This window comes from Tinamus guttatus, unplaced genomic scaffold (assembly GCF_059628265.1).
Source record: "Tinamus guttatus ecotype Peru unplaced genomic scaffold, ASM5962826v1 Tinamus_guttatus_pri_ptg000095l, whole genome shotgun sequence".
NCBI lineage: Eukaryota > Metazoa > Chordata > Aves > Tinamiformes > Tinamidae > Tinamus > Tinamus guttatus.
Window position 1 is genome coordinate 30,120 of NW_028288629.1, and position 17,543 is coordinate 47,662.

The following is a 17,543-nucleotide window of genomic DNA, read 5'->3' on the forward strand; positions in this document are numbered from 1 at the left end:
AGTGACTCCTAATGAACTCAGCACATGTAGGAAAAGCAGTGTCCCAGTCATGAGGCACTGTATGCACAGTCTTCCTCCCCAGCTCCCCATCCCTGCCATTTCCCTCATCAGCCTCTCGGGAATTTAAATCACTCATGTTGAAAGCCAACCTTAGTCCACCTAATTCTGTACTCAGTGTTATAGTTCACTTGCCCCAATTCTCACCTGCTTTACTTAGACAACTGGCTGCCAACAGGCACAGGGGGATCTTCTTTTAGTTAAAAGGAAACAAACAAAAAAATAAAGCAGAGTAGAGTTTCATGGAAAATAATGACACTCCTTGAATGTATGGTAAGTCCATACAATCCGTACATATATAGCAAGGACTTGGTTAACAGGGAAGACTGCAGAAAAAGAGGGCAAGCTTTAACCGCCGTAAAGGGCAAACCAGCCACTGGGTCTCTGAGTGAACAGAGTATCTGGAGGAGTCACAATGTGTCCAGATAGTGCCCTAAAGGTGATGTTGAAAATTGTCACTTTAAACAGGATATGTGGGAATGGGAGACTTCCGTAGATGCACAGGAGACAGGGGAGAGAATGGGTCAAGATCCCCAGCATGCAGAGCTGGGCTCACAGCATCACTGATGAGCTACCACACACTGAATAAGCAACCCCAAGAAGTCCTTCCTTTGGCAGTGACTTGGAAAGCCACATCTCTGACAGAACTCCAGGGAGATGGGGTTTCCCTTCTGTAAGATGGTCCCTGGGACTATGCAGAGATGAGGAAGAGCATGAAGGGAGGTTGCAGGGATATTCACCAGCTTCATCAGCTGCAGAGCAGGGAGCTGGTCACCTCACAAACTGCTGATGGAGTCAAATGAGAAGGGGACCGATGAGTGAGATGGGGACTGCTGGATCAACACCTGCAGCCTGGACCTCAGTTCTTGTTCCCAGTGATCCTGCTGCTCTCCAACAAGGCTCCCAGCTTCGGGAGCTGCTTCCCGAGGTGTCACACAGAAACTGCAAAGAGCCCTGCGCATCCCGGGCTGTGGCAGCAGTTGCTCAGGGTTGGAGGCTGCCACAAGTGTACTGCCTGAGGGTCCCACCTTGCCCAGGGGACAATGTGGCAGCCAGGACTCCTGGGGCTGGGGCTTCTCCAAGCCCCAAGGCTCCTGTGGGGCAGCTCCAACCCTTGTGTGGGTGCTGGGGGCAGAAGGAGAGAATCCAGGGCAGGTTTCCCTGGCACTGGCTGCCCCTCTTCTCCCCCACGCCGGGGTGGGCAGTGCTGGCTGAGCCCAACACAGCAGCTCACACAGCCCCCCAGACCCCCACACCAGCACCCCCAGCACCCGCAGCCCCGAGCTGGGCTCCCCTCCCTGCCCCGGCCCCGCACAGACCCCAGCACAGCCAGGAGCCCCGCGGGGCCTCACAGCCAATGGCTGCGCTGGGCACGAGGAGGTCACTGCTGCCGCAGCCCCTGATAGGCCAGCTGCAGGGAGAGGGCGTGGCTGCTGCTTGGGAGGTCCCCGCTGCGGGCAGAGCTGATTGGGCAGCAGCAGGGCTGGCTCTGCCTGGTGACTGTGAGGTCACCGCTCCCGCAGCGCCTCATTGGGCAGCAGCCGGGCCCTGCGGGGCTCTGCGCTGCTGAGATCATCTCCGCGGAGCAGCTGCTGAGCCCGGGCTGGGCTCCTGGCGGGGAAGGGCTGGGGAGGCCATTGCTGCCCTGGAGGGCAGGGCCAGAGAGCTGGGCGGGACGGCGCTGTGACGTCATGTCTTTGTGAGTGCCTGATTGGCCGGCAGCAGGCAGGCAGGCAGGCGTGGGCGGTGGGTGGGGGGTCTCTGTGGTGAGGGGAGCTGAGAGGGCAGCAGTGGTTCCTGTGTGGGGAAGGGGGTTGAGGAAGCTGCTGTCTCTGAAGGCCACAGGCAGCAGCAGGGATGTGGTGGGTTTGCACCTGTGAGGTCACCTCCGTGTGAGCAGCTGGGTTTGGGGTTTAGGCTTTAGGGTTGTGATCAGTGGTGCAGAGCCTACCTGGAGGCCTGTAGCTAGCGATGTCGCCCAGGGGTCCAGTCCTGCTCTGTTTATTCATTCATGTCCTGCATGAAGTGACAGAGTGCAGCAAGTTTGCTGGGGATATAAACCTGGGAGCAGTGGCTGATCCATTGGAGGGCTGTGCAGCCATTCAGCGGGGCCTGGGCAGGTTGGCGAGTTGGGGGTAGAGGAACCTCATGAAGTTCAACACAATCAAGAGCAGCACGTGGGGAGGAATAACTCCATGCCCCAGGACAGGTGGGGGTTGACCTGCTGGAGAGCAGCTGTGAGAGAAGGACCTGGGCATTCTGGTGGGCAAAAAGTTGACTCTGAGCCAGCAATGTGCCCGCATGGCTGAGAAGGCCAATGGCATCCTGGGCAGAGAGGGGAACTTATCAGTGTTTATAAATACCTTAAGGGAGGCTGTCCAAAGGAGGGGGGCAGTGGTGTCACCAAGAGCTCTGTAGGTCACTGCCATGGAGATGGCACAGCCAGGCAGAGAGCAGTATTGGAAAGCAGTGCCCTCCGCTCACCCCTGTTGTTGTCCAGAACTTTCTGATAAATCCTTCAGAAATGTCTCCAAATGGTACCAAAGGATGTGAAGTATTTCCACTGGGGCACTGGAGAAGTCCCTTCTACTCCCCTGCTCCACCAGGCCTCCGCACTGGGCACTGCTGTGCAGGAAGCCAGGGCTTTGGGGCTGTTTAGGGGTTTGGTGTTTTGTGAGGGAACCAGGACTTCAGGGCTACTTTCAGGCTAGGCATTTTTCAAAGCCAGGATCCAAGGCATGTGGGATGAAACAGCGCAAAGCGTGGCCATGGGACAAGATGCTTTGGTGAGCCTCAGTATGGATTTCTCCTGGGGGTTGCTCTTTTTATGCAAGTCAGATGTAAGACACTCTGGGACAGGTCAGAGGTTTCCCTCTTTAGGCACCAGAGCACTTTTTAAGCAGAAGGAATCGTATTTCCCAGTTGCTGCTTACGATTACTAGGAAGAAGGTGCCTCTTGGCTAGGAGCACAAGAAGGATCCTGAGCATTTTTCTGTCTAATTTTTAAGCAGGGGTAAATTTTTACTTATGCATTATTTTACATGAGGAATCAGATCCATTCATGATTCTTGGTTCCACCAATTCCTTTGCCATGTTACAGTGTGCGTTAGTTCTCTGTGGACCTGAAATGTGCCATTGGGGTTGATCTTGCACTTCTAGTGTAACCTTTGCACAACCTTTGTACTGCTGGCTGGATTAGACAGCTTTCTTTGCAGCACTTCAATTTTATAAGAAGAGTGGGGCTGTGGAAGGTCAGCTGAGATGCTCTGCTCACAGGGCACGCCGCCTTGCATGTTGTTTCCTGTAAAACTAGAGTATAATATAAATTTCCTTCACAAGTGACCAATGAATTCCTGCAATGGAAGGAGGTTCCATGAAGAACATAGGGTGTGATGGACCACAGTTCTTGCAAGGAAAGCAGAAGGGTGGGACTGTAGGGTGGCCCTTGTTTTAGATAAGCTGCAAGACCACTTGAGTGCATCAGTTGACCATCTTGCAGCTGAGCAGATCCAGTGGTTGCACAAATGCCTTTGACCATATTAATCAAAAGAGAGTGAATGTCTCCCTGAGTGTGCCAGACCAGCGTGCATTGGGTAGGGGAAATGAGGGCAAGGCTCAGCCCAACGCAGGGTGTAAAAACCGAAATGTATCAAAGAAATAAGGGATCTGGAGCTGTTTTCATCGTATTCCTTTCTGGCAGCTGGGGATGCTCAGTGTGGTGGCAACGAGCATATTGTAAAGACAGGTTAATGGGAATCCCATTTGTACTGTCCCACACCAGAGTTCTCATCCAGCTGTGGGGTGGTCCCTGGCCAGCTCCATCCTCCTGCAGGTCCCCATATCCCAAGGGAGAGGAAAAGGCCAGGCTTGCACGACCTCCCTCCCTGGAGCTCCCAGGGAAAAGCTGTGCCCAGCCCCAGCACCAGCCCCAGCGTTGCAGAGGGGGCTGCCCTCTCCCACCCACCTGGTGGTGCCAGACCCACCTCAGCCCAATCCTGAATGGCTCCAGTGCAGCCCTGGAGGAGCCGGAGCTGCCTTGGGCCTTGAGATCATCTGCCAGCAGGAGGATTTGACGTGGGCACAGCAGCAGCGGTGATGAGAGGAACAGACCCTGCAATTGCCTGTGTTGGCCAGGGCTCTGGATGGGTGATGCCTCTGTGGCCAGATGGACCCTATGTGCTGGGTGGATACCTGCTCAAGGTAGGAGCAGCAGGACCTTCTTGGGCTTCCATCACAGAGTGAGCTTCCAGTGCTTCTGGATCTGTGGCTAAGGAGTAAGAAACCATGGAGTTGCAGAGAACTTGCTGTGGGAAGGGACCCCTGGAGTTTTCCAGTCCAACCTCCTACACAGAGCAGGGCTGGTTGGAGCCCTCCACTGTTATCTGGCCACTGCTGGGCTCCGCCTGAGCCCCGTTACCATCCACAAACCTGCCCTGCTCCTCTTGTTTGAGCACTGGAGGATGGCGTCTTCTGTCCATAGATCCCAGTACTACTGGCCCTGCCTGCATCCTGGGCATTGTAAGCTCAGACCAATGTGGCTGCTCTTGCTTCATGCACATGAGACTCTGCATGCAGCCTTCCTGGGTAGGCTGACTGAATCTGAAGCTCTCCTCATGCCTTTAAATTGTTTGTCAGGAAATTTTCTGCCCTGTAGATACAGACAGCTTTGGTATCTAGAGCCCTCTCTGGGACCTGCTCAGTTCCAGCTTCCCTTGCCAAGAGTTTCCAAACTATTAGGAGGGCCGAGTCGAGCTGGAGATGGGAAGTCATCTCTGCAGAATGGTGACAAGACCAGGTCAGGACCCAGCTCAGCCATGTCCACAGCATGAGTCAAGGCAAGCGCAAGGACAAGGGGCAGGAGGCCCCATAATGAGGTCGATGACTCCCTGTCTCCCTAGCTCTTGTGCCCAGCAGATCCCCTCCCTGTCTGCCTGCAGTCCCTCCATACCCACCCTGCTGCCCAGCACATCCGCAGAGCCCTGGGCCTGCAGCCCCTGCAGCAACTTGTCTTGGTGGGACGTGCTTGTCATGCTTGTCTGCTTGTCATGGTGGGAAACTGACACAGTAGGAATTGCACATGCCTAAGATTCGTGTGAGAGATTCTTGAGGACAAATAGCATGAAACAGAATATTTATTTTCCTTTACAGGAATGTAACACAACAAAAGTAAGAAATAAACGAAAAAACAACACATATCCTTGATGCCAAAACCTCCAGTACAGATATATCTGACATTATAACAACTGGATGAGTTTCCTCAGGGCATTCTTGAGATCCTTGTTCCTCATGCTGTAGATGAGAGGGTTCAGTGCTGGAGGCACCACTGAGTACAGAACAGCCAACACCAGATCCAGAGATGGGGAGGAGATGGAGGGGGGCTTCAGGCAGGTAAACAGGCCAGTGCTGACAAAGAGGGAGACCACGGCCAGGTGCGGGAGGCACATGGAAAAGGCTCTGTGCTGGCCCTGCTCTGAGGGGATCCTCAGCACAGCTCTGAAGATCTGCACATAAGACTCCACAATGAAAACGAAACACCCAAAGACTAAACAAGTACTAACAACAAGAAACCCGACTTCCCTGAGGTAGGAGTCTGAGCAGGAGAGCCTGAGGATCTGGGAGATCTCACAGAAGAACTGCTCCACTACATTGCCTTGGCAGAGGGGTAGGGAAAATGTGTTCGCAGTGTGCAAGAGAGCATTGAGGAAACCACAGCCCCAGGCAGCTTCTGCCATTTTGACACAAGCCCTGATACCCATGAGGGTCTCATAGTGCAGGGGTCTGCAGATGGCAACGTAGCGGTCATAGGCCGTGACTGTGAGAAGGGAACACTCTGCTGATATGAAAAAGGAAAAAAATAAGGTCTGTGCAGCACATCCCAATTGGGAAATGGTCCTGGTGCCCCATAGGGAACTGGCCATGGATCTGGGGACAGTGGTAGAGATGGATCCAAGGTCGAGGAGGGAGAGGTTGAGGAGGAAGAAGTACATGGGGGTGTGGAGGCGGTGGTCGCAGGCTACGGCTGTGATGATGAGGCTGTTGGCCAGGAGGGCAGCCAGGTAGATGGCCAGGAAGAGCGAGAAGTGCAAGAGCTGCAGCTCCCGTGTGTCTGAGAACAGCAGGAGGAGGAACTCGATGAGTGAGCTGCTGTTGGACATTAGCTCCCTCCAGTCACACGGGACTGTCTAAAGAATAGAAGATATGGAGAAGTTAAGAGAAACTTTTGAAGAAAAACGCTGTGAAGTCATTCAGTTGTCTGACACCATCCTCCATTACCTCCCTTTAGTAAGAGTATCTTAGTGCAGTTGCTTTGCTTGAGCTACATTTAGCACTGTTTGTTGTGAGGAGCAGGGACATCAACACGGGAACTCCAGGGAGCCTGTCATGCTGTACAATAGCAGGAACTGAGGCACGCTTGGACGTTCACCTTCTATGTCAGGTGAAATCCACTCACGATGTAGACAGGCTTTTCAGCATCCTTACTCCCAAGACTACACAAAGAGGTTTGAGGAACATAGTTTTATGGAATTGTTCAATATTTTGTAGTTTCTTTGACATGTCCTTGTCACTTGTGAGGAATGTTCGGAAAAGGACAAATCCTTGGAATTTCAGCCCTGAATCCTTAGAGAAGTGCTTCCACAGTCACTATGTGCAGAGTGGGGACATCTTGTTTATCTATTAGTCTTGTTCCCATCTCTCCTGTACTCATGTCTCCTTGAGCTAGAGGATCATCGTGTTCATTATGCTGCCCTCAAAGGAGACCAGGCTCTGCTGAGAGCAGAGCTGTGCAGTTTCAAAGAGCCCATCTCCAAATTTCTTGCCTTTTCTCCACACACCTAAAGGAGGGTTCCACACTCCTGGCCAAAGACACACAGGGCTCATTTCAGCTGCTCATGAACAGCCTCCCACCACCCACCATACCCTCAGCATCTCGGCAGCTTCCTCACACATCACTCAGTTATCACAGATAGGCCATGAGACAGCAGAGCCTTTCTGGAGGGCAGGTGGCAGCCTGGCAGGACACCACAGGGAAACAGCAAAGGGAGCGTTAGCACTGAGGACAGGCTCTCCTTAAGGGAGAGTCAGTGCAATGCCTAGGCTCACAGGCTGCATTTCCAGGAGCTCCACGGGACAAAAGATGGCTTGGGAAACCTTGCTCCCATTCAGATCCCTCTGTTCCACAACTTGTAGCATCAGTGTCTGAACTGCAGCTGAAAACATCCAGCTGCAGAAAGCTGAGAGCAAAAACAGGAAAAGCATGGAGGGTAAACAAGGAGGAGCACCATAAATGTGCTGCCAAGGAGAGGGACAGAGAGGCCTTCTGGAAACCTTTCACTTGACTGGCTGGGTATGTCACCTCTCCGAGGGGGACGTCGCAGGGCAGTCCCTCTTAGCCCTTCGGTGGGGCGGCAGGCAATGACCTGTGGCAGGAGAGCTGCCCCTCTCCTCTGCTGCAGGTCTGGCTGCAGAGGAGGCGGCTCCTGCCCTGCACCTCCTGCCCCTTCCCTGCCCATCTCTGCTGCCTGCAGCTGTCCCTGCCACCAGCTCTTCCTCTATCCCAGTGCCCCGTCCCTGCCATTGCTCACAGATCCCGTATCGTATCACCCTCTGTATGCTCAGTTCTGCCCTGCAGAAACCTCTGGGCCATGTCCAGGGGCAGCTCTGCAGTTGCAGATCCTAACTAGCTTGTCACATGGGGTCCTATGAGTCCACAAAGACGATATGGATGCTACCTGTAGGCTATGGTGGGCATGAAGCGGCTTGCTGAGGCTTCTCACAGACCTAGTAATCTCTAGGCATGAAGATCTAGGACTCCCAGTTCCCTGCCAAAACAGAAAACTTGTTCCTTCATTCCCCCTGCAATATTCAGGAGGCTGAAAGAGCAGAGAGAGGAAGGAAAGCTCCTTCCCTTTCAAGTGGCCCTTCTGATCTTGCTCCTGTAAAGGACCCCTCGCACGTGCCCTGTGTATGAGCTGGAGCTGTGAGCAGACTTCACTCTGCAGCAGCCTCTTAGCAGCAGAATGAACCTGCCCTCATGGGTGTCTGTCTCCCCACGCAGCGCTTCCCCGCAGCGCTGTGGGGAGCACCCTGGGCAGTGCTGCCCCTCGCAGGCTGCAGAGTCACTGTCCCGGGCACACAGCACCCTGGGCCTGGGGGATGCTGCTCTCAATCACAGCCCATGCAGAGCTGGGTGCAGACCATGGCTTCATACCCCCCCATCTTTCCTGAGAGAAGGGAGCAGGATGCCCTGTCCCTGTGAGCGTGTGGCAGGGAATCCCTGCTCTGAAGCATCTCCTCCTCCTGCTAAACCCTGCATATTCCAGGAGAGAGACCATTAAAATCCCAATCCATGATTACATGCACTGAGTTCAGAAGAGCCCTCCAGAAACCTCAGAAGCATTGTCCTACAGACAGAGACTCACTGTTTCAACGGCTGTGAAGATTCCCCCACAATGAGCTCTGCTCTGTCCTCCCGCTCCACACTGCCGTTCCCCTCTCGCTGCCTTCTCTCCTCTGCTGTCCGCAGCAGCAGGCAGTGCCCGCAGCCCTGCTGCTCTTGGCACAGGAGCTGCTCCTGCACTCGGCTGTCTCTGGGCAGTGCTGCCAGGCTGCCACGAGCTGCCTCCGTCCCAGGAGCCTGGCCCCGCTCAGGAGCAGAGGAACAGCTGAACTCACCAATTTCTCTGTCCCTTGTGCCCCCTCCTCCTGGGAAATGTGCATGAAGCAATCTCAAAGAATCACACTTGTTGTCCTTTCCTAATGAGTGGAGAAAAAAGAATTCCAAAATTGCCGTCTGTTTCATCATAGGATGACTATCTACGAAAGCTGGAAGTGTCCCACTCTGGAAGGCCCTAGTTATGAAGCCCGTAATAGGCAGGACACCCAGAAAGGGGCAAGAAGGGGGAACTATGCGAGCACCATAATACAGTGCAGAATAATGTAGAGACCCTGGCGGATCATTACAGTGCAAAAAGTTCATACAATTCAGTGCAGACATTTAATTCAGTGACATAGAAATAGGCTGCAGGGCCAAGACAGATGTCTGGCTTGTCCAGCATAACCAGATGTCTCCTCTAGGAGGCACAGCCTGGGATCTATGGCAAACCATGTCCAATCCCTCCTGCAGCTGAGCGTGCTTCATAAGTGGTAGAGGCACCTCACACCAAGGGGTCTGCTCTGGTCTCTGCTCTCCTAAGCGCTTCTCACTTTGTTCCCACACAACCCCTTTGCACCCTGGAAAACATGATGGGGCTAATGATGACCCTAGGATTGGTGGATCACAGTTGGATCAAGCCCAGGGACATCTTCAGGGGCACCTTCTCCTGCCTGGACATGGGCTCACCTCTGTCCCAGGCCCCAGGGTGCTACAAATCAGCTCCGGCAACAAAACCCTCTCCTGTCGTTCCCTCACAGCCCAGCTCTGTTTCTCCCTGGTCTTGGGCACTGCAGCCTTGGCTCTCTTAGTGGGAACCTCCTCTCACCATTGCATTGACCCCTGCTCTCCATGCCAGCATGGCTCTGCTCTCAAGTGGGGCCATTGCACACAAAGTGTCTTTGGCTCTTGGTAACAGGTTTCACCAGGACCAATCTGTCTTCTGTGCCACATCCTGATGATCTACAGCCTAAATATATGCAAATGCTTGTAGCCTGGCATGGAGACAGAAGCACAAGCTGTCACAGACCCTCAACCTCATTGCAATAACTGAGATGCATTATCACCACTCACACAACTGGAGGCCTGCGCTGCTGGGGTAAAAGCTCTTCAGGGGAGGCTGTGAGGGAAGAGGAGGAGGGGGCAGGTCCTTTGTGTGGAGGGCAGCTCGGATGGACAAAGAGCTTCCATGGCATGGACAAGGTTGGGTATGTGCTTGTGGGTGAGCATCAGATGAAGGGTGACATCATGCTGGGAGCTACAGACCATGCAGTCAGGCTGATGGCGTGGATGGCATCTTTAAGCAACATGACAAAGTCTGTGGATCATAGGCCCTGGTTCTTACTGGCAGAACAGGTTGGAAGGCTCTTGAATCCCCCTAACATTCACTGGAAAGGCAAAGACCAGGATGTAAAAACGCCATGAGGTTTCTGCAGTGTGGACACCAGATGCAACAGAGAAGTCTCAGTTAAGGTGGAAGATATGCAACAGTTTGGGTAGCAACAGGATACTGCTACTGTTAATAAAAAGTGAAGTGAAAAAATATTAAAAGTATAATATAAATATTAGAAAAAATAGTGAAGAAACAATGTTCAGCATTGGTATGGGATGCTGAGGGAGTCATTTTTTAGAGAGCAATGGCAATTTCCCAAGGCTGAAAAATATCTGTGAAATTATTTTCCTCAGCCTCCTTGAGCGCCTTGTTCCTCGTGCCGTAGATGAGGGGATTCCCTGTTGGAGGCACCACCGTGTACAGAACAGCCACTACCAGATCCAGAGCAGGAGAGGAGACATAGGGGACCTCAGGTAGGCAAACATGCCAGTGCTAAAGAGAAAGGCAGACAGCGGGCAGGTGCGGGAGGCACATGGAAAAGGCTTTGTGCTGGCCCTGCTCTCAGCTCAACAGCAAAGATCTGTTCATAGGATAACATTGTGACAATGAAACAATCAAACATTAAACTGGCACTAATAATAAGATGCCTAACATGGCTGAGGTAGGAGTGTGAGCAGGAGAGCTTGAGGGTCTGAAGGATTTCACACAAGAACTGTCCACAGAGTTCTCTCTACAGAAAGAAAACAGGAAAGCGTTAGCTGTTGGGGCCTTAGTAAGAATATATAGGAAAGTGGAGTTTGTGGGGAACTGGACCGACGCCTAGCAACCGAACACCTGGAGGAGAACCAATCAGCTGGGAGCCTGTAGCCAATGAGTGCTGCTCCTCAGCACATGCCCACCTGCCCCGGTATAAAGCCCTGCTACAGACAACAGCAGGGTGGAGTTGACTTCACTTCCCATAGAGGTGTTGTTCACTCCAGCTTGTGGAGAAGGCTTCGGCACTCGCCACAAGTTAAACCACCTTCATATTAAAGTGCTGCTCACTCTGATTTGTGGAGTGAGTCTCAACATTCGAGTGACCCTCGACAGTTAGCAGTGGGGACAGGAACAGGTACAGTAGGGCACCTGTAGGAAAACCACGTCCCACTGCAGTGCTTGCTGGGCAAGTGCCCCAGGTTGTGCTAGGTTTCCTACCTCTACGCTAATAAATGAATTCCAACACTGACTGTAGGGAAAATCCATCCCGCCTGCACACAGCGTGCTGCAGAAATAGGAGACACATCACACTGAGCTCTGTGCTCTGGTCTCTGAACTCTCACACCGTTCTAGCTCTCCTGCCCTGATTTTCTGCTCACTCTGCCAGATGATATGAACAAGGCCTGGGCTAATGAGGGCCTGAGGGTGGATGGACCGCTGCTGCCCAGGCCTAGGGACTTCTGCAGTAGCACCTTTGCTTTCCCAGAGATTGCTTCAAGAAATCTGCCATCCTGCCCTGTCCCGCAGGCTAGGCAGCTGTGATAGTCACAAGTGGCCCCTGTGCCCACCTACAACCCCTGCACACGCACACCCATGGTCCCTACGACACTGGCATGGCCCTTGGGTGCCTGGGATCCCTTCGTTATCTCCTTAACCTTGCTTTGTGGACTCAGAGGGCCAGCAAAGGGGCTGCTGGTGCTGTCCATGGGCCAGAGTGGGCAAAGGCACTTCTGGAGCTTCCTCACAACCTGCTGGTCTCTCCATGGGCTTTGGGGACGTCAGTCAGTTCCCTTGGGGTGGCCTTTTCTCTGGCACAGTGATGCACAGAACCTGCCTCCAGCAGCAGCATCCCTGCACATCGGGGCATGCACTGATGCAAGATGGAGAAACATGTCCTAAGGATTCATGGTTTAATTCTGCATTTCAGATACCCTAATTCATATTGTTTACATGTACCCTCATACCGGTTTATTGCAAGATGAAACTGGAGAGGATAAATAGCATGGGTCTTTCCCGCTCTCTCCTCCTTTTTTTTTTTCTCTTCTTTTTCAGTTTATATTTTCAGTAGGAGTTGGAGGAGGACCTGGAGCTGAGCCCACAGCAGGGCACCAAGACTGCAGGTTGTCACATATCCTTTGGATGGAGGCTCTTCCCATCTGCTGGCCTGATGGTCATCAACCAGGTGGCCAAGCCGGTGATGAGAGCCTTAAACTGGGAGTGACTCAGGGGAGAAGACTCCAGCAAGAGTGAGGAAGTGATGGCCTGGGATGGCAGGGAAAGGTGCAAGTGATGTGGACAAAGGAACCCCTGGAGAGAGCAGTGGGATACAGGGAGCTCTGCTTAGGGATGGACAGAGAGCCTGTCAGGATTGTAGGGATGAGGATTAGCGAGCAGAGCAACAGAGCTGGCCTTGTGTAGATCTCTGCTAGTGATCTCTAGAAAGGCATCATGATGGGATCCCCATGGTTTTCACCAAAACATTGTGATGGCGTCTTTCTCCATGGTCTCCGCCAAGGAACCATGATGAGACCTCCATAGTCCCCACAAAGGCATCATGATGGCGTCTGCCATGGTGTCCAGCAGGGCATGATGATAGTGTCCCCATGGAAACCACCAGGGCTTTGTGATGGCAGTGGTAGCCTGCCCATAAGGCCATTGTGAGCGGGTGGTCCCCATGGTGACCATGTTCTTGTTGGGGGCCAAGGCCCCAGGTTCCCCACTCTGAGGAGAGCAGCTCCAAGCAGCTCTGAAGGGTGGAGGACCTCAGGAAAGGCAGCCATTAAGTAAGCATCTGTCAAGCAGAAGAATGCTCCATACAAACAGTTGTTAAAATTAGGGAACATCTCTGGAGCCCAGCTAGCCTAAAGAAGGAACTGGCATGTGGCCTTCAAGTCAGTAAAGCAGCATGAGGAAAGGGGAAGAAGGGAGAGGCTGCAAAGGAGGAAGTCAGAAATATTGTCCGGTAAAGTAAGGATGGTTTGGGGAAAGCCAAATCTCCCTGTTCCTGCTTCAGTGGGAGTAAAAGAATGAAGAAGGAAAATGTGGGCTCATGGCTGAATGGGACTGGGATTCTAGCAAGTGCAGCCCTGCTTGGCTTCAGTCAACCTTCACCAACAAGCTGAAGCCTGAGAAATGTCTGAAAGGGGCAACTGGAGAGGTCACTTCTCTGTCCTTGCCCTGGCAAGTGTGTGCCCTGGGCAGACCTGTGGGATTGCCTGGGGTTGGGGCTTGGTTTGAGGGTTTGGCGTTTGGTAAGACAGGATCAAAGGCCTGTGGGATGAAAGAGCACAAAGTCTGAGCACAGGCTGAGATGAAGGTGAGCCTCAGCTCCATGACAACTGCTGTGGCCTGCTCTTTGGGTAGAAGTGGGATGGAGGACAGTCTGTGGCAGAAGACGATCTTCCTCCTGGAGGCACCAAAGCAGGCTCGCTGTTCTTCACTTCCTCAGCAGGGTTTCATGCACTGTGCTGCTTAAGAGAGAGATGATAGTCCAGAAAAGAGCAAAGGTGCCCTTACCAAAGAACCTCCTAAGAACTAGGAGCCTAGGTTCTTAGCAAACAACCTCCTAAGAACTAGAGCCTAGGGCTCTGCTTCTTGCCTTACTTCATGGCCATGGTGAAAGTAGTGCACGAACATGGTGCTGCCAAATTAGAAGAATGAAAATGTATTTCATAATGTTAAAGACTGCCTGATGTTTTGGAAAAGGCAATCTTTGTTATTCCTTGGGAATGATCTCACTTATGACTATAATCTGCTTTAGGGGATAGATTCCATTTGATCACATAGAGAGGCCGGTGCTGCTGGAGATGCTCTGTGTTCATTGTATTCCCCTGCAGTGCTGAAAATTTTGGAGGCAGTTCCTGCAGGCCCTTAGCTTGTCATTAGGAAATATATCTGAAATTAAAAGTCTGTTAAGAGCACTTATTTCCCTCCTTTGACTAGAAAGGAAAGTCCAGATAACTGGATTTGACAGAGACATCTGTCCGGATGGGGTCTGACATCGGGCGGAATCTCCCTCCTCATATACACCCTTTCACCAATCCCTCACATATCTCTACAAGCCTGATTAAGCTGAACTTTTTGAAAGACAGCTTTGATTCAGATGATCTGCAAATCTGCACTTTCAATTTTTTTTTAAAGTCTTCCTCCTCCCCTTGCTCTTTATCGTTCAGACACCTCTCAACTCTTCCCTTGCTGCTTTGAGCTTCAGGAAGTCTTTCAGGAGACTCTTGTTGTCTCTTAACCAGCTCCTTTACCATGTGTCTATCCAGCCCTTTCTATCTAGTTGTGAAAAACAGTTCAAGGAAGGTTATTCCTTGTAGGCTGTGGAGCTCCTTGGAAGCAATCAGGACTCAACTAGCAGTTGAGAAGTGCGTTTTGTTTCCTATTGACACAGGATCCAGGTTATTTTGTTTCATCGCACTTAACATTTCTGCCTGTTTGCCACTAGTTCAGGTGGGAATTTGGTGCACATGAGCTATAGCATTCAGTTCCTGGAATGGAAAAACAGTTTGATTTTAAGCAGAATGATCCGAGTCCCCAGTGGCTGATGAGGGAACTGGCAGGGCTGGGAAGCTGGGCAGGAACCTTCCGCATACAGGTCTTCCCTTAGAAATACTGGTTTTCACACGTGTCCAGTCTTCATTGGGAGGCACTCTAGGAAGCAGAGAAAGTGCATGCCTGATTCAGAACATGGAAAAAAATAAGAAAGCTGAAAAAAAAAGCTATCTTTCTTTTTCAGGTGCTCAGTGAGATCTGCCTATTTTTAATACACTCCATTCCAATTAGCTACAGCAGACTTGAAGATTGAAGAAAATTATGGCAAGAATCATGGCTCCTGAGTGGTTTTGCATTTCATTGATCCCTTGGGAGTAGTTGGTGCTGAGCCCATGAACCTCTGATGCTGAGAGGAGTCTGAAGAAACTTCTCAAGAAGTTCAAGTCAGAAGCACATCCTTAAGTTTCTTGGAGGGTTAATGGGTCCCACTGTGGTTCATTACCAAGCAAAGCCTCCCCGGGGGCTGATTAGAGCAGAGAGTTTGAAGTCGTGATTGCAGATAGGAAAAGGCAAGGTGCAGGTTCCTCTGATGCCAGGTCAATCCTTCATGTGTGTTAACAAGCAGAATGACCAAATAGAGGTGCCCAGTCCCTGAGTACGGACATCCTTTCCACCATGCTTTGCCCAAGGCTTTTGGTTGGAGCAGTGTGTGGGTGGGAGTGTTCAAGGCCTAGGGCAGGACACTGATACAGGACACCTTGTGTGCCTGGGGGAAAGCAGGGAAGAAGGCCCTGTTGCCAGAAGGAAGAAGTTTTTTCTTCTAAGTCTCAATGGCAGAGACACCAGCCATGGCCAAGAGAACACAGACCTAGTTCCTGAGGAGGTTTTTGGTGGTGGCCCTGCCCTCGGCTGTCTCCCCTTTGGGCTGTCCCACATTTTCCCATGCCTGTGCCTGTTTCCCTGCAGCTTGTAGACACCCAGGCTGCTTCCTCACCTTGTTCTTGCCCCAGCATCTCTCCAGCTTTTCCCATATTTCTCTGTCCTTGGTGACTCTTCTTTGAAACAATAAGGCATGAGTTGATCTCAGGTCCCCTCCAGGTGACCTCTTGCACCACAACACTGCTCTTAAGTGACATTTCTCTTTTCTTCAAGTCAAGTCTGTACCTCAAGCTTCAGTTTGTGACTCTTCCCCTTCTCCGTTTCTTTCCCATTATATGAACAAATTCCATCATTTCTGAAACCACCCTGCAGGCAGTCCCAGGCTCCTGCTCTCTTTCCATTAGCTGTAGCACTTCAGCAGGCTAAAGAAGGTCATGGTCCTCAGCTTCTCCATGCAGCTCATGTGCTGACCAGGCCTGTAAAAGCAACCTCACCCCAGCAGAAGGGCCTGACTCTGGGGCAGGCAGTTCAGGTATTGACCCATAGGACAAAAAAAAAAAAAAAAAAAAAAAAATCAGGAGAAGCCTTAACTTTGCACTGAACAAACCCAAATCCTCTCCCCACAGGGGGTAAGTGGTACTCCAGCCCCCAGCCACCTTGGAGACCTGACACTGAACTCACTTCATGTGATGAGCAGAGTTCTTCTACAGAGGGTCCTAAATGCAGTTTCTAGAGGTACTCTAAAAAGTACAGAGTAGGGACTCCAGTTCATGCAGTCGAGGACACTGTGACCTCCAGAGCAGGTTGCTGGCTCATATGCAACTCTCTGCCCACAAAGGTCCTTCTCCAAAGAGCTGCTGCCCAGCCGGACATTCCCCAGCCCATATCACTGCAAGGCTTGGTCTGTCCTAAGGGCAGGACCTGGTTTTTGTCCTTATTGAAACACCATCCCTACAAAGTAGACAATGCTATCCTGTGTAGCCAAGTTGATCTCCCAAGGCGTGTTCTGCTTTTAATGAGCATCGGAATGGACCATCCTTTTGCTGGGTGGCTGTGCTCCTTAAAGACCTGCCGGATTTCCTAAGCTCCACCACCCTTCAGATAGCCGGATTCCCCCAAGGGGAGGGAGCCTACACAAGCTCTCACCCAGACCTTGATCCATCCCATGCAAGAGCTCCTTCCATCTGAGTTTTCCCTTCACATCAAGGACATCCAGCCCATCAGCTTTCTTCCTGCAGAGCTTGTCCTCTGCCATCGCAGCCCTCTAGTCATGTGAGTGGTCTCAAAGAATCTCCGTTATTCCAACCGTGTTTCAGTGCAGTGACAGCTTTTACCTCTCCCTTTGCTCTCCTCTGTGCCCCAGTCTGCATGCACTTGTGTGCGATATAGGGGTTGGAAAGCCTCAACTGAGGCACAAGGAAGAGGTCTGCAATGGAGAAACCTGTTACCAAGAGCCAAGGACACGATGTGTGCAATGGCCCCACTTGACAGCAGTGACTTGCTCGTGTAGAGAGCACTTGTCAGGGCTATGCTGAAAGAAGGTTCCCACAAAGAGAGAAAAGTCTGGAATGCCCAAGGCCAGGGAGAAACAGGAGAGGGATTTGCCTCCTAGGGGTAATTAAAGGCAACTTGGGCCTGTGACAGAAGTGAACCCTCTCCAGGAAGGACAAGGTGCCACTGAAGAAGTACCTGGACCTGGGCAGGCTGTGATTTACCACACGGAGGTCATCGTTAGCCCATTTCCTTCATGTAAGGGTGTGAAGACTTTCCGGAGAAGGAGAGCTACAAGATTTTAAGGGTGAGGCTACTAGAGAAGAGACCTCTTTCCACCATTGGATGACAGGAGCAAGGGCAGTGTTAGTGATGTTCAGAGGGTGACCCTCTCCTGCCAAGGCTGGACAACCCAGCTCTGTTTCCCCCTGGCCCTGGGCTCTGCAGGCTTTGCTCTCTTAGTGGGAATCTCCTCTCACCATCGCATTGCCACCTGCTCTCCATGACAGCATGCCTGTGCTCTGAAGTGCAGCCACCAGAAACGCTGTGTCCTTGGCCCTTGGTAGAACAAGTTTCACCATCACCAACCTGTTCTCGGCGCCACAGCTGAGGCTTTGCAATGGAAACATGCACAAGTGCATAAAGCTTGGGGCAGAGAGC

The 17,543-nt window shown here is 52.0% G+C and overlaps 1 protein-coding gene across 1 annotated transcript; it reads right to left on the reverse strand.

Moving 5' to 3' along the window:
• Positions 1-5,291: 5,291 nt before the first annotated feature.
• On the reverse strand, positions 5,292-6,212 carry LOC148595467 (olfactory receptor 14J1-like). The gene has a single exon (XM_088520633.1). The coding sequence runs from the start codon at positions 6,210-6,212 to the stop codon at positions 5,292-5,294; it is 921 nt and encodes a 306-aa protein (XP_088376759.1).
• Positions 6,213-17,543: the final 11,331 nt, after the last annotated feature.